This window comes from Cavia porcellus, unplaced genomic scaffold (assembly GCF_034190915.1).
Source record: "Cavia porcellus strain 051 isolate PalLab524CR breed Dunkin Hartley unplaced genomic scaffold, mCavPor4.1 scaffold_24, whole genome shotgun sequence".
Classification (NCBI taxonomy): domain Eukaryota; kingdom Metazoa; phylum Chordata; class Mammalia; order Rodentia; family Caviidae; genus Cavia; species Cavia porcellus.
This window is the reverse complement of record NW_026947507.1, coordinates 55,260,895-55,282,522: the sequence shown is the minus strand read 5'-3', so window position 1 is coordinate 55,282,522 and position 21,628 is coordinate 55,260,895. Positions and strand designations below refer to the sequence as shown.

The following is a 21,628-nucleotide window of genomic DNA, read 5'->3' as shown; positions in this document are numbered from 1 at the left end:
CTGCACACGCACACTTGCTTTTCAGCAGAGCAAGGAGTACTGCGACCCTCGCCAAGGGGAGCACAGCAGCAGAAGGTCCTCGTTCCATGGGGGACAGAGTCTGCCCAAACCTTTATTCAGTCTTTCACTTCTCTTAAGACACAATGTCGATGTCCCTCAAAGAAGGTGTCCCTGGAGAGCTGCCAGAACACTACGCTGCGAGTTTGTGAGGGTTTTCCCGGAGGACAGGACGGGGCAAATCAGGCTGACCCTCAGGGTAGACAGGCACCATCCGCCTGGCTCAGGCCCCAGAGCAAACGGGGAGAGAGGTGAACTGCTTGCTGTCTTGCCCCTGGAGCTGGGATGGTCTCTCTTCTTGTATTCATGGAAATTGGAAGTGTAGTCAGCCTCCAGGCTTACGCCAGCACACTCACAGGACCCTGGACTGCACTTGGCAATGCTTTCAGCAATCTAGACTTCCCAGCTTGCAGAGCCTATTTGGGACGTCCCAGTCTCCAGTCAGTCGAGCAGCTCCCCAAGTAACCCTCTCCTGTCTGACAAATCAGTATGCAAACATGGCACCATTCCTGTGCTGGCTCTCAGAGGGTCCTGACTGAGCCAGGCAGTAATGGCAGGGGTGGCGGAACTTCCTTAGCACTGGCACTGAGCTTCCTCATAGGGCGCCTCTAGCTGCTCCCCTACCTGAGCTTCCCCACGGCAGAGAGAAGAACCAGGTCTGGCAGGGTGGCAGGCAGCCTGGGCTACGTGCCTCTGCTCTGCGCATGCCTGTCCCTGCCTGAGGGTGCAAGCAAGCGCAGGTCCTGCTTTGCCCCTCCTTGCTGCTTGGCTTGACCAGGGTGAGCTCTGCCTTTGCAAGAAACCTACTGTCATCCACATGCTTGTGACGGAACCAAACCTGGCCAGTTTCTGAGATTGCGTTCAGAGGTCAATGTTAACCAAGGTTTTCATTTCCTTGACTTGTCTGCCTCTGTGAACTGCTACAGGACATGTGAGAGATCACACAAGTGGGACATAATGCATCGGTGCCTTCACTCTAGAACATCAGAACCTAAAAGCACCACTACACAAACTGACAGCAGAGTGCGAAACACATCACTGGTACTCCCCGTCACCCAGACTATGGACCATGCTATTCTTAGACTGGACTGATACCCCCTTTTCTGGACAGTTGAGGTAGCTCAGCTGTACAATGATTCTGAGAAGTCTACCCTCCTGCGCTGGCTTCCCAGGGACCTTCCTAACCCTACCATACACTTAGCAGCCTAGATGCTCCGCTGCCATTACTTATTTACATTCCACACCACAAAATGTACCCCCTGGGGCCCATATGTATCCTCAAAACTTAGCGGAATATTTGGACTAACAGCTGAGTAAGGGGGAAATGTATGCAGGAATGAAAAGGGCTCTGGTTTCCTTTCAATTTTAGTATGTGCTAATTCAACAAATTCACAATATGTCAAGGTTCCTCACCCAAAATAGACAGAGTAAGTATAATAAATATTACCACATTGTCTTAAAGGTGATAAGGATCACACGATTTCTAAAGATCCTCTGCACTGTAGTTCTCCTGGAACCTATATATCTAGACTGACTTCCTATAATATGTTTTTGATGTAGTATTTTATTAAATTTGGGTACTTTTAAAGTTATTTCTGCAAATGTGGCAAGCACAGGACTTAACCAATATACTTACACATTTCGGGGTCCCTGGCTCTCTGAGGAAACAGAATGAGAGCCCAGCACTGGCGCAGGGGTTCTTTCTGACAGCAAACGTGTCTAGAAGACAACCGACAGCTACATTATTTTTCTTACTGAGAGCACCTATCATTACACATTTAGGCTGCATTTGTATTTTTAAAAAACTCAACAAAATCAAAATTGCTACTTTAAAACAAATTCTTTGGCTTAGCATCCAATCACAAAGTATTTCACAGATGAGTCACATAAAATGAGGTTAGAAGACCCAGGAAACCACCGGGAGACACTAGGCTCTGCCAGTGCTATACTATGATCTCCGGTATGCATGACGGAGGAGCCAGCTCTCTCTCTGAAACTCGCTCAGAAATCTCTCCCAAACTGCTCGTTTGCACCAAGAAAATTTCCCTAAAGCCTCTGCGGCCACAAGCCTGGGTACACCCAGCGCGAGCTCAGACCCAGGCAGAGGACAGAAGGGCTGGCTGCCGCTGGAGTCACACTTACCCAGAGAAACTGCATCCACAGTGCGCACCACTGTCGCTCCTGCATCTGAAATAAAGGCTGACAGGAGGCGGGAGGGAGCTCCCCAAGACTCACCTTCCTCCACGCACGGGTGATTGCCTCATGTAAACTGTAAGGGAGCAGTGTCTGCAGCCCTTCGCAGGTGCTACACAGCTGAGAGCACACAGACACGAAAGCACCCTGCACCTCGGGCCACAGCGCCGATCCGGGAAAGATGGAAATCTCCTCGTCCAGAAGTTTCTTTGTAAACTGCGCGATGACATGAGCACCTGGGACACTAAAAGATGGCATCAAGGTCACACAATCCCAACTTTATCACCACCCAAAGGTCAGCCTTGCAGAAAAATGCCACTCTGCTGGGTGCCACTGCAGACCGGGCAGCGTGCCTACGTCCAGCAGGGAGCAGCTGCAGTGGGATGCGGGAAAGAGCAGTGGACAGGGAAGAGAGGACAGCACCCCATGCATGTCCCAGGCCACAGACACCACACAGCCAGGGCCATACGTAACTCTTAACTGCAGAGTGGGAACAGAATCCCAAATTCTCTGTCTTGCCCAGTACAGACACACTTCCCAGGCCATGAGTAAGACTGGGCTCCCCCAGGTTCAAAGGCTGAGGCACCTTTACAAGGAGCAGCAGGTACAAGACAGACTAAAACGCTCCCATGTGCTACAGACCATTCTAAGTATGTTAAACGCATTTATTTAACTTCACGATAATCCAAGGAGGGAAGTATACTACCCAGGTTCTTACAGATATACAAATACAGATAATGCAAGTGATCACAGAGCATCACGTGGTTCAGAGGAGGCGGAGTGAAGCAAGATGACCAACACTCTCTAGCTCTAGAGTACACACTTTTAATTACTACAATGCTTGATAAACTGAGTCCACTTGAGAAGTTTACAAGTTTAGCTAAGAGACTCAGCAGGGAGCCAGGGCTCTTACTTTGTAAATATCCCTATCCTTTGCAAGAAGAGGGCAGGGCCACATTGTGAGTGCTACACTAGCCCTAGGGGATGGTGGCCTGCTTACAACGTAAGGGAGAAGAAGAGACTTATTGTCCTCCCTTTGCTCTGGCTCCTTTTGCTGGCTGCCACCTTGAAGTGTTGCCCTGGTGCCACACCACTCTGCCTTGGAGCCTGCTAATTATGGACCGAAACGTCCACAAACTGTGAGCTAAATAAACCTTTCCTTTCTTCATTTTGGATGTCAGGTATTTTGTCCCAGCAATGAGAGAAAAATAACTAAGACAATTACTTTTCTAATTTTATTCCTTTTAAATAAGTATTAGGTGGTACGTTGAAGAGGTTATTAAATATCCATGTACCTTTAGTCCAACTTCAAGAGTCAAGAAATTATTAAACTCATATACTAAGAAAGAAAAAAGTAAAAGTTATGGACAAAACATCTAGGCACTCTGGGACATGGTTAAAAGACTGAGTCTACAAAATTTTGGAAAAGGAGGGTCCCAAGGTTCAAACTAATAGCACAGAAATGTATTTAATGAAATAATAACAAAAAACTTACAAATCTCGGGAAAGATATGGACATCCAGCTACAGGATGCATTTCAAATCCCAAACAAGGATGACCAAGAAAGAGCCTTCCTGTGAAACAGTATAGTTAAAAGAGCAAGAAGACAGAACAAGGAAAGAACACTGAAAGCCATAAGACAGTATCCCAAGTCACTTACAGAGAAAAAACGATCAGAATACCTGCAGCTTTCCCTGCAGATACTCTGAAAGGCCAGGAAGATACGGAAGGATGTACTTCAATACCCAATAGAAAATAACTGCCAAATTCAGTGACTATATCCAACAAAGCTATCCTTCAAGTATGAGGAATCAATACTTTCCAAGTTAAGCATAAACTAAAGAAATTCATAACCAATAAGCTAACATTACAGAAATATTTAAAGGAATCCTATAAACAGAATAAGGGTAGACAAGAATTAGGAAAGGAGCAAAGCTCAGAAAAACAACAAAAGGACAGGAATTAGTATATATCTTTCTATAATAATTCCAAAGGTAAATGATCTTAATTTTGAAATCAAAAGACAAAGACTAGAAGATTGAATAGCAAAATCCATGCCTTTGCTACCTACAAGAAACACACCTCACTAGCAAAGATACATACTGAAAAGTGAAAGGTGATGGAAAACAGTATTTTGATAATGGGTTCCAAAATCAATCAGGAATTACTATATTCATATCAAATCAAATTTTAAGGCAAAATTAGAAGAAATGCTAGTAACTATTGGTAAAAGAATCGTCCACAAAGAAGATACTACAGTTGTAAATACCACATGTACACCAAACACCAGTGGGCAAAATTACACAAAATAAATAATATTCAAAATAAATGAACACATAGTGACCAATATGATGACAGTGCAAGACTTCAATATCTGTTTTAATCAACAGATATCACCCAAAAAAACAAAAAAGAAACATCAGAATTAAGCTACCCCGTAGATCCAATGGACTTAAACAAATGTCTACAGAACATTCCATGCAAAGAGACATAGAATGTATGTTATTGTCAGCAGCTCATCAATTCTCCAAAATAAATCAGATTATAGGCTATAAGGCAAGGCTTAAAATTTTTAAAAAAGAAGTTATGTCATGAATTTTGCTAGATTAAAATGGAATAAAACTAGAAAGCAACAGCTAGAGAAGCTACGAAAACTGTACAAACATATGGAGACTGAACAGATAGATCACTTCTGATTGATCAGTACATCATTTAAAAACTATGAAGGGGAATTTTTAAAAAAATTCCTAGAATCAAATCAAAATGGAAATAAAGATACCAGAAGTCTGGGATAGAGCAAGGGTCATTCTGAAAGGGAAGTTTACAGGTCTAAGCACCTACTTCGAAACATCAGAGAGACTTCAAATAAATAGCCTAATGATGCATTTCATCATTAAAAAAATAACACACCAAATCAAATAAACAGAAAGAAATCATAAATATAAGAGCCCAAGTTAATGAGATAGAAACTAAAAGAATACACAAGGATCAATGAAACAAGGAGTCGGTTGTTTTAGAAAACAAGGTTGATAATTCCTTAGCCAAACTAACCAAAAGGAGGAGAAAGAAGACTCAACTCAATTCAATTAGACATGAACCCAGAGGTTAATTAGGAGCTATTTCGAAAACATATATTCTAATAAATTGTAAAATCTAGAAGAAGATAAATTTCTAGACACATCTAGCCTACTACAATTGAACCAAGAGGACACAAAAAATCTTTTAAAAAACTAAGCAGAGTAACAACAAGCAATAAGATTGAAAGAGTAATAAAAAAATCTTCCAACAATGAAAAGCTCAAGACGTCTTCATTGCTGAAAACATTTAATATCAGATCAATAAAAAAGAACTAACACCAATCTTCCCCACACTGTTTTATGAAAGAGAAAAGAAGAAATGTTTTCAAACTAATTCTGTGAGACCAAATCACTTTGATATCCAAAAAAAGACAATAATAAGAAAGACAGAGATAGAGAGAGACTATAGACCAATGTCTTTGATGGAAATACATGTAAAATCCTTAATACATGAAAACCTGATTCAACAGCACATTAACAGTTCACATGGAGCATGAGGGATGAAAGTCAATAAAACACCACATAAAGAGATTCAAGAACCATAATTTTTTTAAAAAATCACATGATCATCTCAATTAAGGAAGAAAAAGCTGTCAACAAAATTTAACATTCCTTCCTGTTAATAGTTTGAAGAAACTACGTGATGAAGAATACACTTCAAAATAGAAAGGCCCATGATAAGAAAAACACAAAATCAAGATGACCAATCTCACCACTCCCTTTCATTACAGTGCATGAAATTTTAGCAAAAGCAATCAAGCAAGAGAAAGAGATAAAAAGGACACAAACACAGTAATGCCTTGGTTCACGAACACTTCTATTTGCAAAAATTCAGTTTGCAAACAAAAGTGTTCAACAAAACATTTCTTTTGTTTGCAAACTCCGCAATGGACGCCTAATATGATCACAGCCAACTTCCCTACACAAACAAGCACAGTCATCTTCCCCGAAATCGTGAAACAAACTGAATTTGCATACTGAGATGCCACCATAGGACAGGTAGAAGTCAAATTACCTTTCTTTGAAGTCAATGTGACCCCACAAGTAGGAGACCCAAAGACTCCATAAGACTTTCAGAATTGATAAACTAAATGGCAGGATAAAAAATCAACATTAAAAGATCAGTATGTTTTTTACACACCAATAAAGAACCAGCTGAGAAAGAAATGAGGAAAACAATTCCATTCACAATGGATTTTTAAAAACTAGGAATCAATAGAAGGACGTGAAAGACCTATGTAATGAACATCACAGAAAACTGAGGAAGGAAACCAAAGACACTGGGAGATGGACCCATCTCCGGTGTGCATGCATCAGTGGAATTAATACTGTCAAAATGCCCATGTTACCAAGCATTACCTATACATGCAATGAAATTCCCACTCAAACTCCAATAACATCCTTCACAAAACTAGCAAAAATAACTGTAAAATTCAGATGGAAACACAGAAGACTCAGAATAGCCAAAGCAACCCTAAGCAAAAACAGCAAGACAAGAGACAAGCTATCTAAAACACAGAAATAGAACACAAAAAGTATTAATACCAGAAACAAAAGGAAGGCCATCACTGGCGATCCCACAGGCCTTAAAAGACAGTAATGGAGTATCGTAAGCAACCCTATGCCACAAAATTTGATCATATAAATGAGGGAGTAAATTCCTTGAGTGAGACAATCTACCCACACTTACAAAAGAGCAAGCAACCTGATCAGACCTTACCAAAGAAACTGGTATTGCAATTAACAGAACCCGCAAAGCTCAAAGTGACTTACTGGTGAATATCAAGTACTTAAGGAAGAAACTGTATTAATGTTCAGTACAATCTCTCTACAGATGGAAGCAGAAGGAATAACTTAGAAGACTAGCATTCCAGTAACACCACAGCCTGACAAAAATAAAACAAAAGTTAGAGACGGCTGCCTCTCAGAAACATGGCAAAAGATTCTTAAAGCCAACATACATAACAGGAATCACTCATCAACCAAGAAGTATTCATTCCAGGCTGGTTCAACATGGAAATATCAATCAATGAAATCCATCACAGCAGCAAACTCAAGAAGGTGAAGAACATTTATTGGAATGTTACTTATGGAAGGGAAATCCTGGAGAGCCTGATGCTCATTAACTCAGGAAACAATTGGATGGAGTATTGTACAGCCAAACAAAAAGCACAAAGCAGCTATCAGAGTGTGACTGTCTGTAGTCACATGGGAAAATATCCAGGGTTACATGTAAAATGATCAAATTTCAGGGCAAAAAAAAAAATATGATGCCATTTTTGCAAAAAAGAGATAAACATGCATGCTTTTGCAGTGCATCACAGCATCAAGAGCACAGAGGCAGAGCAGAAGCCTGAAAACCAAAGGTCACTGTGGGTTAAGCAGGAAGCCAGAACTTGGCAACCAGAGAAGGAAGAAGGGAGCTCAGTGCTGCCTTGTGCACCTCTGCTTCATTTGATTTGAATCAATGCTATGTGACCTGCAAAGTGTGCCACAGAAAGTCACAGAGAGCAGGTATCTGGAGTGAATCCCCCACTCTTACTTTGAAACAAGATCGCACTAAAGAAAACTCTGTCACACAGTCTGCGTGGTGGCCGAGAAGCCCATCACAGAGGAAACACTGGCCCAGATTTAAGGCACATACCTTTCTTCTTTGGAAGAGCTGGTGTTTTCTCCATACAGAAGGAAAGCAAGTCCTTCTTCCACGGCAGCAACTCTGCCCAGGACATCAGCTGCGTAGATGAGAGCCATCTCGGAGCAATCTGGGGTGGCCTGCGCATTAAACAGGTGACAAGACAAGACAAATTGTGAACTTCTAGGCCATATCCAGGAGGCCATGCAGTCTGATGAAGTCACCATCACAATACTGTCTTCAACTGTAAACGTTTTACCAGAAAAGCTGATGGGATCCATAAACTCAGGTTTCTCCCTCATGGCACTGGTTGGGAGTTGCCACTCCTGTTTTAATGTATTTCTCATTACGACACACAACACCTCCCTCCATTTCCACTTCACCCTGTGCTTCTGGCCCACTAGGTTCTGCTGATCGGTGCAATCCCAGCATTCATGGCACCTAGCTCAGCACCATCCAGTCTACAGGTACCGCCTCCCTGACACATGCCTGGCCCTGGAGCGTGCACCACACAGGAGACAGCAGCGCACAGTGGCCCAGGGCCAGAGCTGCGTCAGTGCGCTCCTGGCCTTCGACAGCAAGGTGGAGAATCAGCACACCTTTGTCAACATATAGCAACACAGCACAAAACAAACTCTGGAACCTGAAGAACAGAGTTAATGCTGGCTCCCACCCACACACTTCCTGTTCTTTCTGGGGTCCTCCTGTTTCCCCATCCTTGAGGCCAACCTAAACGTCCACTGCCCTAAAGTAGGAATGCACACAGCCAGGTGGTAGCTTCACACCTGTAATCCCAGCACTGAGGAGGCTGAGGCAGAAGGATCATGGAGTTCGAGGCCAGCCTGGACTACACAGAGACCCTGTCTCAAAAACAAGAATGCACATAGTGTGAGTAACACACTTTAATAAATTAGCTAGCTTACCATAAGTCAGAGGTATTCACCTAACATATATTAATATCCACCCAATTCTAGATAATCCAGTACTTTTCGTGCTGAGGGTCTTTCTACCTAGACCCCTACCCATCTAGCTGAGAGAGCGCGCACACACCTGAGGATGTGCACACACCCTCTCACACAAACACATGTCCAACACACTTGCAAGTTCCTGCTCCTCATGTTAAGCAATCTTTCTTGCAGGTCCGCCCATCCCCTAGCTCTCACTTGGTTTTTTGTCTAAAAGCATTCAGCACAGAGCAGTGACACATGTCTGGTATATGCCACAGGACTGGTCTCTCTCTACCTGGGGAATAAATCTGAATGCAGTTCCATTACAGCAGTGCCTCATACAGAAACGCAGGGAAAGAAACGTTTCACTCTGCAAGGGGAACTGGGAAAAACATTCAAGAGAAGTCCTGTCCTAAAGAGAAGAATTGTCATGTGCACCAAGTTTACTCCAGGGTCAGAGGGAAGTGTGTGACACAGGGAGGCACAGTGACCTTGTTTAGAAAAGGCACAAGTGTTGTTATAACTGGGACAGAGGGAGAAATAAAACAGGGGCAAAAACACAGAAAACCTTGTAAATGCCAACTTGAAATTTATCCAGCAAGCGACAGGCAGGAATGCATGAGACCACAGCATAGCATAGGTGTCAGAGAGCGACAGAATCACCGGAAACACAGCAGAACAGGAACAAAGAGGCAGGAACCTCAGACTGCTGGTGTACTTGAAAGTCTCTGCCCCAAAGCTGAAGCCACAGGCATAGAGGGACACAGTGAACAGACAGCAGGACCAGCAAGGACACATGTCTGCTCTCACCTCCCCGTCTAAGCCCTTCCTGCCACCCAGGAGCGCTGATCATGCTGCAGACGTACAGAGATTCATGGCACAGTCTGTGAGAGACACACGCGTGCTCAGATCTGGGATGTGCGCCACTCTCTCTCTGAGGTAGTACCAGCTCTTCCTGTAAAACGCACTTGGCTGCTCAGGAAAGTAACTGTATCTCCAAAAGCTATAAAACTGCCATTAAAATAAATAAAAAGGAATTCACAAGACTACATTTGCAAGACAAATGGCTTCTTAATAGAATAACTCTAAGTGCTTCACATCAGCAGATCTCAGCCTGATTGGAAGAAAAATTAAGCTGTTGTGACACCTCGCCTGTCACAACTGATAAATCGACCACCTGCACAAACTACAATTCAACAAATAAAAATCAATATAGCACAAAGTAGTTTCATGTCTGGAAAGATAGCACAGTGAGATATTTCAGCTACATCAAGAGTAAGTCCCACCGAGTATTCGCAAACACCCCGCTCTTCTCTGTAAACAGTACCCACCTCGGTCCCTCTCAGTAAGTTGAGAATCGGTTGCAGGAGCGTGCCCATCACAGTGCTGTTGTATAAACATTCGATGGCACATTCCTTCTGATCACAGAGCGTCTGCAGAATTTCCATCACCATGCTGGCAGGCGAATAGTCCTCTAAGGAGCAGGAAGTATTTTGAAAAGTCAAAATTTAAAACACTAGATACTATGTTTAATTCTATATTAGCTAACTATGGCTGCCCCTATGGCTCACAGCAATGCTGCAGCCCAGCCTGAAGGATGATGTGCCACAAGAGGCCGGCCAGACACTCACAGCTTCCGCTTACTCTACCTTCAGTTACTAAGAAATAAGAAGCGACCACACTATCAATGATGCGTGACAAGAACGCGAGGCCCTCCCAGTCTGCTGTGAGAATGCGACTGGAGAAGAAATACGTGGTTTGAAGCAAACCCACTCCACCCATGTCCACACGCATGGTCTCTGCTTATATAACAACATACTCAGCTGTGGAGCCCAGGAGAAACCTAAGCCAGTCTGTAAGTAGAAACTATTAGCAAAACAAGAGGACACAGGAAAACAGAAACTGTCACAAAATTCCATGAAGTTAATATACTTGCGTTGCCACCAAAAAGCAAGGAGCATTTATTAAGATTTTCTTTAAAAGATGAATGAAAAGACGCAACACATATAAATGTCACATGGTTAGAACAGTCACAATAAATACGATTTTTAATTTCATAAATTAATATATTTTCAGATATATGAACTTAATATCCTTTACAGTCATACTGGGCTGCCCAGAGGCAATATACCAGAACTAAGAAAGTCCATTATGTCAATATGGTCTATACTCCAACACCTGGCAGAAGACAATGGAAAAGGATAGGCAAATAATTTGTCAACCAGCTTTTGGGAAGAAGAAACCCTCTCTGCACGGAGAGGTGCCACAGAAGATCCCACAGCCATTCATTCCTTCGGCCCATCATCTCCTACTGAGTGTCTACTGCACAGGCGCCTTGCTCAGCCCCGCAGGCAGAGAAGTGAGACCAACAGCCTGCCAGCAGCAAAACAAAACATGAACAAGTAATTGTAACAAAGAAAGGATCGTTTTTCATAGAAGATAGCTTAGGAGCATGTAGCAGGTGCCTTGAACTAGATGTCACACATGCAAAACACTGTGAAGACAAAACGAACCACTCTTCAAAACACTGTTATGGCATAGATAAAACCTCCTAGCTGACGTACTTTATAGCAATACCAGGAGCCCAAAGCATTTTCTGTGATGATTTGCTTGAGCTTCCCTCAGAATCTGTGCCAACATTTCCAGGGCACTTCCCAATTCTAAGTGACAAGCTGGGAAGTTCTGATATTAACTCTTTTACTTTGGAAAAACATTGATATTCAGAGAAAAGAGTATAACTTCTAAATGTTAATATTTTAATACATTTTTATGAGCCCCTCAACACGCCTAAAACTAAAAGGCACCTTACAGAAAAAAAAATTAGAGTTTTTCCCTTTACTCTTCAATATGAGCACAGAAGATGGAAGCCTTGGACGTGCACCAAAATGGGAAATCTGATCACAACATACAGGAAAATAAAACGACAGAAAGTGCCAGGATGAGAAGAGAAGACCTTAACATCCACCACCCAATCTTCCCCCAAGATCTCTTCTTGAGAACCTCTTGATTTTTAATAAAGAATAACATCAATGGTCTCAGTGAGAGTCTAAATTAAAAAAAAAAAAATAGTGGCCTACAGACATCTTAAAACATCAGCGAACAAAATCAAATGTTGTAGATTACTTCGGGCCCAATACAATTTCTTATGAGCAATATGGCATTTTAATAAAATTATTTACCAAAGTAGGTCAGGCGTTCAAACCATCTAGACAACTGAATTCTTAAACATTCTGGATGTTTTCAATTTCTCCACTTAAAATAAAAATAGCATTACCTGAAGAGATGTCCAGGGTCGTCTTTGGACAACTTGGTGAACAGTAGATGAGCTGAGTAAACAGAACCAGCAGGTCCGTAAGGGATACTGAGTCTTTGCAAAGAAAAGAAGAAGACAGAAAGTTAATTCCTAGCTTTCACTCACAACTTAGAAAACTGAAATGCATTCCGCTCTGCCCTGTGACTGCACTGTGGTCCCCATGAAACTCAGACGGCAGCGCTAACCCAGACAGATGACTCCACAACACATGACACACAGTGTATTCAGGATGGCAGGGGCGTCCATTTTGAGCCAATTGCTCCCTACGAGCCTGGGTGGGAGGTGTCTGATCGGGTTGACGCTGTTCAACACGCACCTGATTAGGAGTGAAGCTCTCGGCTTACTTTCTTGGTCCAGCTAACTCACTTCTCCAGCACACAGGGACAGATCAGCGCGCTGTCCCAGCAAGCAGAAGACAGCAAACACTTTGGGCTTTGTGGCCGAACTGTGCCTGCCAATAACGCTCTATGTGTGCTGGAATCTAACCTCACATACTTTTCAGATGCCACAAAATATCCTCATTTTCTTCAATAACATAAAAAAATCATTTTTCACTCACAAGAAGCTAGGGGCCAGGCAGATGTGGCCAGGCACAGGAAGGGCCCTGGAGAACCCTGCCCTGCCCGCTGCCTGCTGACCTGCGCTGCTTCATACCGCTCACCTCTCTGCACTTGTGCCTCTGACGCAGTGAGACATCCAACAGGCCAAAGTGTAGGCACCAGACGTCTGTATGAAAAGCTAAATAAACCATAGACCACAGACCTGCAAACTCAAACTGGACACCAGCAAAACATCAAAGTCCCGCAGCACCCTCGAAGATGAGACTCTCTTCAGCTAAAGTCAGCTCTAAGATCTGCTCAGGGAACCCCAAATGATGTGGCACCACCAGGGAATTTGGGAGAAGTACAGAAGGCAGCGACTTTCTTTTCTGAAATAACTCCTAATCAATGAGGACACAAAGATGAGGCAAACAAAGCAACCAGGTAAACAGGAACTGAAAACCAGGGACAATGCGGTCAGCACACTCTGCAGCCCTTACGATCTGAATTTGTGAGACCCGAAAGCTAAGAATGAACTGCACCTTTTCAAATGTGTCAGGGATCCTCAAAAGCATACTGGGATTCAGCATTTCCTGGGAGATTCACAGAATCCAATGCACATTCATACAAAGTGTTACGACAACAAGAGAATGTAGAGCAAATCAGAAGGGACACAGTGCAGACCCAGAGCATGACAGATGCGAGTGTGGAAGGAGCCTCTCCAGAGGATTCATTCAGCCAGACACATTCAGCTCCACTGGCCACGGCTGTGACCCACACAGCTGTGACCCACGCCCCAAACACCAGCTCCCGGGAAAGCTCGGGGCTGCAGTGAGAGCTGAGCATGGAAGCACCCCTGCCCAATCAAACCTCCCCAAGGAGAGCAGATGCACAGCATAAACTTCACTGCACATGCAGCTCGGGCCCAAACCATCCTGGGCGCCCCTCCAGCCCTGGGAAGCAAGGGCTACCGAGACCCCAGGTGCTGTCCATGGGCCAGCCTGCAGGCAGGGCTTCCCACAGCATGCTCAAGCCAGCTATGTTAGCCATTCTGCAAAGCCATGCACCCACCCACTCACAGAGCACACAGCAGAGGCAGTACATGGCCCTCCATGCCCGAAGTGTTTACTCTCCAGGTCTTCACAGAAGAAAACTTGACAACACTACACTACTCTATACTATAATCCTAGTATAGATTCAAGTTCTAAGGGAAATAGGTAGGATTAAGCAACTTCAAGTGTTAAAGTTTGACTGGTAAAAATTAAATGAAACCAGGTAAAACTAAAGCAGAAATACATCAAATGGTAGGAGACTGTGCTACTTATAAACCATATTCTCCACGATCACAAAAAGTCTCCATGTCTAGCATGACTGGTACATTATTCCTTTCGGTGGGTTAAACGGGTAAACAAGGCGAGTGATGTGCCCAGATCACAGGGAACCTGCAGCACAGCCGCGAGATCTTCCAGGTTATATCCAGGCCTGATCAGCAGGTGGGTCTAGCACTTTTAAAGGGGCTGAGAAATAAGAAAAGCAATAAGTGCGGGAGAACAGAAAAATCTATGCATGGAGAAAGGGTACACACTGAAGACAAGCACTCCTCTGTCAAGCTGAACCGTACGTAGCCAAGCACGCCATAAGAGACCGTGCCGGGGTCCCAGTGCCAGGGACTCTCACACTCCTTCCTGCTCTCACTCACCTTTTCTGTTCTTCAGCTTTACAGGGAACAGCCTTCTGCCTTGTGTGTAGATCAGCAGTCTGCCTAACAGGCACAGCGAGTGGATGAAATACACGTACTGCATTTCTTGTCCTGAGTAGCAGAGAGCTTTCTGTTTGTCCCCTTGACAGCAAGCACACAAGAGCACTGATTAGGCTGGGTTTCCCAGCTGCCTGCAGGCCCTGCTGGACCTCAGACAGGCTGTGTCCACAGCAGAGACACCAATGGTGTCAACTGTTGTAAATTATCCATTTTCTTTATTATCTCCTACACTAAATCTGAAGAAAATCCATCAGAAAAATGGAAAAGTCAAAAAGGTGTAATATGGACCCGTGCTCATTCTAAAATGGGTAAGGTTGTCTGTCATCATCTCTCAGCAGAGAGGTACTTCAGGAGTACAGAGAAGAAGAAACAGGCAAGGTACTACTTGGTGTTTCCAATTAACAGCCAAGGCAGGTAAATCTGTGCCAATAACCCAGGAGCCCCAACACCCCAACCTGAAATACTCCAGACTCCCAGTGCTGCAGCTGGGAACCGAAATTGTACTGTCCATGACTCCCACTGCATTTGTCAAGGAACCCAGAATCTCCTCACCACAGACATCAACACAGTCTCCATCCGCGCAGGCCCCCCATGGGGATCTCCATAAAACAGGAACCAGGCAGACCTCGACCAAAAAATTCCACTAAGAAAATTACCAACAAGAGCTCTGCCAAAAAGAATTCAAAATGGGACACGGACAATAATACCGTTTAACAAAATAAGTCCTGGCCAGGACTGTGGTGAAAGGGAGAGGCTGGGCGGGGCCAGCTGACCCCTAACTTGGCCCCCTGGGGTTCGGGAAGCGCTATCTCGGTCAAGAATTAAGGTCTAGGAAGGGAAAAAGCCAGCTGCACCGCGATGGGGACTCCCAGGCAGCCTCGTCAAGAGAGACAGGTGTGTGGGTCAGAAGTCAGGAAACAGATGCCGACTCAAATAATTCAGTCAGTGTTTACAAGCAAACGCATACAGGCTCGGAACCAGAACCAGACTGGGCTTTCCCAGCACCAAGAGCAGAAAAGGGCCATGAGCCAGGTGAAGGAGGGGAGAGGGGGCATGAGAAGAGAATGAAATTTAGGGGAACAGGAAGAGGAGAGCGCCTGGCTAGTGGAGCACTGGAGAGCAGCCGGGGTGGGCAGCGGGGCGGGAAGCGGGTGCAGGACCAGCCCGGGCAGCAGGCAGACCCACAGGAGCCTCACTGGGGCACAGCGGAAGCGCACGAGGACACAGCCCTGGAAGGCAGGTCCCCTCTGTCGGAACCGGAGGCAGCAGGCCAGGAGGGCAAGCACGCACAATGCTGACGACCGCGCAGGCTTCCAGGCGGAAACTTCTACCCCCAGCCAAGGACGCCTGGAGCTCTTCTACGACAGCAGTGGACAGGGGCAGGCAGGAGCTAAGGCCGTTGCCTGGGAAGGAGCCCGAGTGGGGCCGCGAGGACAAAGCTCTCGGACTGAGTTAGAATAAGCACAGGCACGCACACCCGCGCTCTAGGTCCAAGCACCCGCAGCTGCCTGCTGCAAGGACACCTGAGCGCACAGCACTAGGCTCGCGGGGCACAGGAGAGGACCCTGGAGGAGACGCTGCCGGGGTCCCCGGGAGCCCGCAGGTGCGCGGGGTGCGGAATGGCCCCTCTCAAAGCCCCAGCCTCTGCGCCTCTTTCTGCTCCCCTGCGGACACTGCTTCTGACGCTTGGTTGTGATTCGTATCCTACCCTTCCCTGTCCCAGAAAGGACTGGGGTGAATACTTTCAGAATACCATGTTTGGAAAAACTGTGAAGATAACAGAACCCTAGAAGAATCAGGTTCCCAAGCTGTGAGAAGTCAGCAAAGGAGGGAGAGAGTGGAACATGCAGTACGCTGGTACACGCAGTGGACATTTTACCCCTTCGCAGCCAGGAGGCAGCCACCAGCATCCGCAATCCCCGGGAGGCTGTGCCGGAAACCCTGTGCTCAGTAAGCGGAGAGCAGAGCGCAGGGCAGGTGGGGACCACCGGGCATTTGGGCGCAGACCCCCGGGGGAGGAAACGCACATGCAATAGTGCAGACAGCAGAGCCGGGACTTGCACTGCGAGGGGCTGCGCTGCCGGTCAGGGCCGCCCGCACTTAGGCAGGGCAGAAGTGCCACTATCATCAATGCCAAGGTGGGCTCGCTATAAAAAGCGGTGGGACACTGTACCTTTTAAATCTATTAAAAAGTATTTTATTTTACTAATTACCTAACCATTCTCCTAACTACTAAAAGATAAACAGTTTCTGCCAAGCATGGAAGTGCATGCCTGGAGCCACAGCCCTCAAGAGGCTGAGGCGGGAGGATCGCAACCAATTCAAGGCCAGCCTGGGGTCACAGTGCGTTCAAGGCCAGCCTACAGCCTGTTTCAAGAAAAATAATAATCATCAAAATAAAGTTTCAAAGCTATTTTTTATTAATAAAATTAACCATTTCTAAAAGTATTTAATAAAGAAAATAATACTTGCCACCGTGCCTTGAATGTCCCAAAATCTCATCAGCTTTCATGGTCTCACACAACTCTAAGTACTGGACACACTGCTGGACTGCTGCTGTCACCTGAAGAGACAGTGTTTCATCAGCTCCAGAAACTCACAGCCTAGCGGTTTAAGAATTTAAACCGCAGTTGAGGCCGTAAACGTGCTAAAGGAAATACTCAGAATACCACCCTCCCAGACACGGACGCGAGCCTCTTAGTGTCTCTGTGGCCCTCTTTGGGGAAGCTGTGGGAAATGCCGTGGACCACAAAGTGCAAACTGCTATCACACTGAGATCGATGGTCAGAAGCAAGCTGATGTTTTAGCTGGGTGTGGGGTGTGCACCTGTAATAATCCTGGCCCTTAGGAGGCTCAGGCCGGAAGGCTGCAAGCAACCTCCTGAGACCCCGTCTTAAAATAAGAACGAATGAAAGGCCTGGGGATGCAGCTCGGCACAAAGGGTCTGGGTCCAACCTCCAGCACCCAAAGGAAAATACAGATACTTTAGATCTTAATAAAAACGCAAAATTGCAGTGACCTTGGAGTCCTTTCCTCTTCTCTGGAATCGGCCTTTGTTTCTGCCTCAACCACCAGGATTTCACAAAACCGAGCAAGTTCAAAGAGTCAGAGTGAAGAGAGGCCTGTGACCTGCACACACGCAGCAGTCCGGCCCCACGCCGGTCCTTCTCCCACCTCACGCCTGCCTATTTCCTGTGGTGCCTCTCACTCGTTTCCAAGCAAAAAAGCCACTAGCGGATGAGGATGGTAACTGTAAGCTTTGGTAATAAGGAGGTGGCTGGTGTACTCTAAGAAAATAGCTTCATTATTTTGTGTATTATAGCAAACCTGCAACGTGGCTTACTAAATGTGTTTTTTTATCCTTTTTCCCTAACTGATATGTTAAGTGACCTAATTGATATGTTGAGCAATACTCTCCTCTGTAAAGAATTGCAAGAATCTCACCTAATTGATATGTTAACCATTGTTGCCCTCTACAAACTACAGAAGTTGTGCTAAAACAAGCTAACAAGGGTTGTTAATCACTGTTAGGCGCCTCTATTCTCAGCTAAAGAGCTAAAGAAAACTAGGATGGCCCACTAATTTACACTTGTTTGAAGTAACTTGCTTGTGTGCAGAGAGATTTGCGTATGAGTTTAACCCTTTACCCTGACCTTGACACATAACCGCCATTTTCTGTTCTGTATGGCGCCTTATTGCCTCCCTCTCCCCTCACCTATCTATCTAGGCCATAAAGAATTTGGGTTTCTGGTGACCTCTTCCTGACCTGGTGATGATCTGTCATTAAATGAGCCTGCCCCAATTTTAAGAACTGTTTAGCTTCAAAGAAATTACCGGGAAATACTATGGCCCAAACCCCAAATGGTGCTTTCCTTTTGTTCTGCATGCATCAAATGAGTTAGATATCAAATCTTTGTAAAACTTAAGTTTCAGCTTCCTGTAACTCTTGACCCCTTCGCACCCACTAGCGAAAACGAGCTGTCCTGGGATAATTAACTCTCCACTTTCTTCTCCAAATATTGCTGCAGATGTGCCACTCTGAGATAATGTCAGTCTGTAGGATGGGAGTAATTTGAGAAACACTAGGAACTCCCGAGATTGTCAGAGCTAAGTGGACAGCAATACAGTTTCCAGATTCGGGTCAACAAGTTTGATGGCTCTGCAGGTTTCTTTGTCCCCCCCCTTTTACTCCAGCCTCTTTTTAAAGTCCTCCCTTCAGTCTCTGGGGGCAGTCTCCAAATTGGCTCCCAGAGACTCGTCGCCAGGCCTGGAAATAAAGCCTTTGCTACCTAAATTTTCGGTCTCTTGCTTCCTTGGATTTTATACTGGGGCCTGAGTTATAACAGCTGGTAGCCTTGGGAAGACCAGACACAGGCGTCAGGGGCGTAAATAAAACCTAGAATTAGTTCTTCAGCTACCCTCGTCCCTGTCCAAGTTCCCAGTGATTGCTGCACAGCCCATGGCCAGGCCTCAGGAAACACAGCATCCACCGCCACAGGCATCTCTTCCGGAACACAGGAGAGGAGCCAGGGTGTGCTCGGGCCTTAGAGCAGACACAGGTCCAGGGCTGGACTCAGGTGTCCACTGCAGATGCAGCATCTGACCTCAGTTCTCAAAGTGAAATAGAAAGAGGTGGATCTTGCAGCCTTTCCCTCATTGTTTCATTTCAAAAGCAGAACAAAATGTACTTTGAAAAATAAAAAAATACTATAAATCACTTTTGATGTTTATAAATTAGGAAAGCTTTTTACAGAAAATGAGGTTTTAGATGAAGTCTCAGTGGTCTGACTCATTACATACATGAAACGAATAGACTAAGTTGATAAAATCGCCGAAATGGTTTCAATGGGGAAATTCCACCTGCAGTCAACATCTCCAACAAGAAACAGATTTTAGGGATTACTCAGTAAGTTTCATTGTGCTTCCTTCCACTGGGACAGCTGTGACAGCCACCGAGAGTTAGGATCTGCCGAGGGTCATGAGAAAAGCAGATCCCGCTCTTTCCCCCCTTTCCATCCCAACAGGATCCGTCTGTTCTACAGGGCGACCACAAAATTTCATTTAAATGTGAATGGAAAAGACTGGAGATCTTGAAAGTCTTTATTTTAATTTAATTTGCTAAAAAAAAGTTAAGCACCTTTTCCCTCTACCAATAAAGTCCCATCCTACTGTTCAATACCCCGTCTTCTGCTGCTGCTCAGTTCTCAGTTTTCAAGCACAAAACAACCTCCACACCCTCCTTCTTTCATGTTATGCTCTGCTACTCTCAACCAAAGGCTCCCAGTGCCAGGAACCTTTCACTCACCTTACTGCAGAACCCAGGATCCTCCTAACCATATAACCGTACTTCCAGATCCAAACTTGTATCTTAATAAACTTCAGTGTTTCACATTTCTCAGTTATTCATCAGTTCTATGGATTTCAGTATTGCAAAGTACCCACACACACTGCTGTACTACTAATAGGAAAGGCAGATAATTTAGATAGCGTATTTTAAAGTATTAGTTTATATTTGGCAAAATTCAAGCCAAAATTTTGCTAATGCAGAAGTATGTATCAGTCTGAGTTTTGTCATGAAACCTTCAAATGTATGTAATTTCCATACAAATGCCTAAGTTGAACCAAATTACATGTGATACTTTAAAATACAGCTCTCCTCTAACTAGCTTGTCCTCGTGGCAGCCTGATTTACGCCCCAGTTGCACACTTCCTGTAACCCAACCGCTCCTTAAGCTTGTCCTTTTGCCCTTTTAACTGACAGGACAGTGTCTGGTGGGCTGGTGAGAGGGCAGCTGCCTCCACAGAGCTGACCATCAGCTTCCCAGATAGCATTAATCACCCCAGCTCACTCTCACAGGGCCAAGACACCACAACACATATCGTGACCCAGGCTCTCCATGTGAGAGCAGAGGTACAGACTTACCAGAGACTTGTATTTCTTTTCAAGAAGCTTTAGCACTATAGTTCTGCTATAATATGCATGCTGAAATGAAGGAAAAACGATATTTAATATTCAAGCTAGGCCATTCAAAACCTTTTCCTGCATCACTGCCAGTAACATTCTAAATGATGCAATTACTTAGGTTTAAATTATTATAATTAATGCCAAGCAGATGTTTTCTACATTGCATTTAGAGCCTAGCAATCACATGAATGCAAGCAATACCAAAAAATTTGGGCATCATTTTTGGTACCACTTAGTGACAGACTAGTAAAAGAAACTACCCATCTATGGGGTCCAATTTCCCTGCTGAATCACTACCACCAAAAACAAAACAAACCTACTTACCTACCAGGATATGGCAGAAGCCAAAGAAAAGATTTAAAGTAAGAAGACAAAAATCACAAATCTTATACTGAAGATTTGTAGTATACATGTAGAAAAATTGGCCAATGGGGAAACCTTCTCAAGAGACAATATCCTCATCACTTCCTGCTGGTCACATTTTTAAATGACAGAGTGACAAAAAAGCCTTCTCTCCTTAGCAATGAATGCAGCTGACACTGAAATGCCTGCATATACACAGCACCGTACAAGGCCAGGAAAACTATAAATATTATTTACCTAAGTTATATTTGATAGCATTAGCATTCCAAATATAGTTTTATTCGTTTTACTTAAAAATAGTAAAAAGCTTAACACTGCTTAATACTAAATATTAGACTGTGAAAGCTCTCAGCATTCGAGGGAATAGTTTTTAACTCATTAAACAGTATTATAATTCATTGGAGGTCAATCAAAGCCCTATGTTTTAGCCCTGTGGTTTAAAATATTTTCCAAAACCATGAATCCTTTTTTTTTCTGGTTTAATAAGAGAAATGTGCTGACAGATACTTAAATTAGTTTTACTACTGATAATGTCCCACAAAGGAACCTTCCTAGGACCTCCACTAGCCAAGGATCAGCAAACTACAGTCTTCAGACTAAATAAAGCTGCCACCTGGCTTTATAAATAAAGTTTTTGTTGACACATTTTCTTAGATACTCTGAGGCTATAAAGAGGGTTGAAAAATCGCAACCAAAAGCACACAGCCCAGCAAGCCAAAGCTGCTTCCTGTCTGGCCTGCTCCCTCAGGTCCACTGTCCACCCGCAGCTGGGCGGCTGGCTGG

General features: G+C 44.6%; 1 protein-coding gene across 9 annotated transcripts in view; it reads right to left on the bottom strand.

The window, feature by feature from the left end:
• Positions 1–21,628, bottom strand: part of Tbc1d32 (TBC1 domain family member 32) — a 227,335-nt gene that overhangs the window by 173,151 nt on the left and 32,556 nt on the right. For 8 of the 9 annotated variants that reach the window (XR_010042767.1, XR_010042768.1, XM_063235087.1 and 5 more), the window contains 8 exons: positions 20,441–20,500; positions 16,990–17,080; positions 14,458–14,598; positions 12,181–12,273; positions 10,238–10,380; positions 7,972–8,099; positions 2,293–2,494; positions 1,694–1,776 (listed from right to left, as the gene is read on the bottom strand). Coding sequence is in view for 7 of the 9 variants with exons in the window: in XM_063235087.1 (XP_063091157.1) it covers positions 1,694–1,776; positions 2,293–2,494; positions 7,972–8,099; positions 10,238–10,380; positions 12,181–12,273; positions 14,458–14,598; positions 16,990–17,080; positions 20,441–20,500 (941 nt within the window). In the remaining 2 variants the exon portion in view is untranslated. The remainder of the gene's footprint in view (positions 1–1,693; positions 1,777–2,292; positions 2,495–7,971; positions 8,100–10,237; positions 10,381–12,180; positions 12,274–14,457; positions 14,599–16,989; positions 17,081–20,440; positions 20,501–21,628) is intronic. The other variant, XM_063235089.1, reaches the window with a different exon arrangement.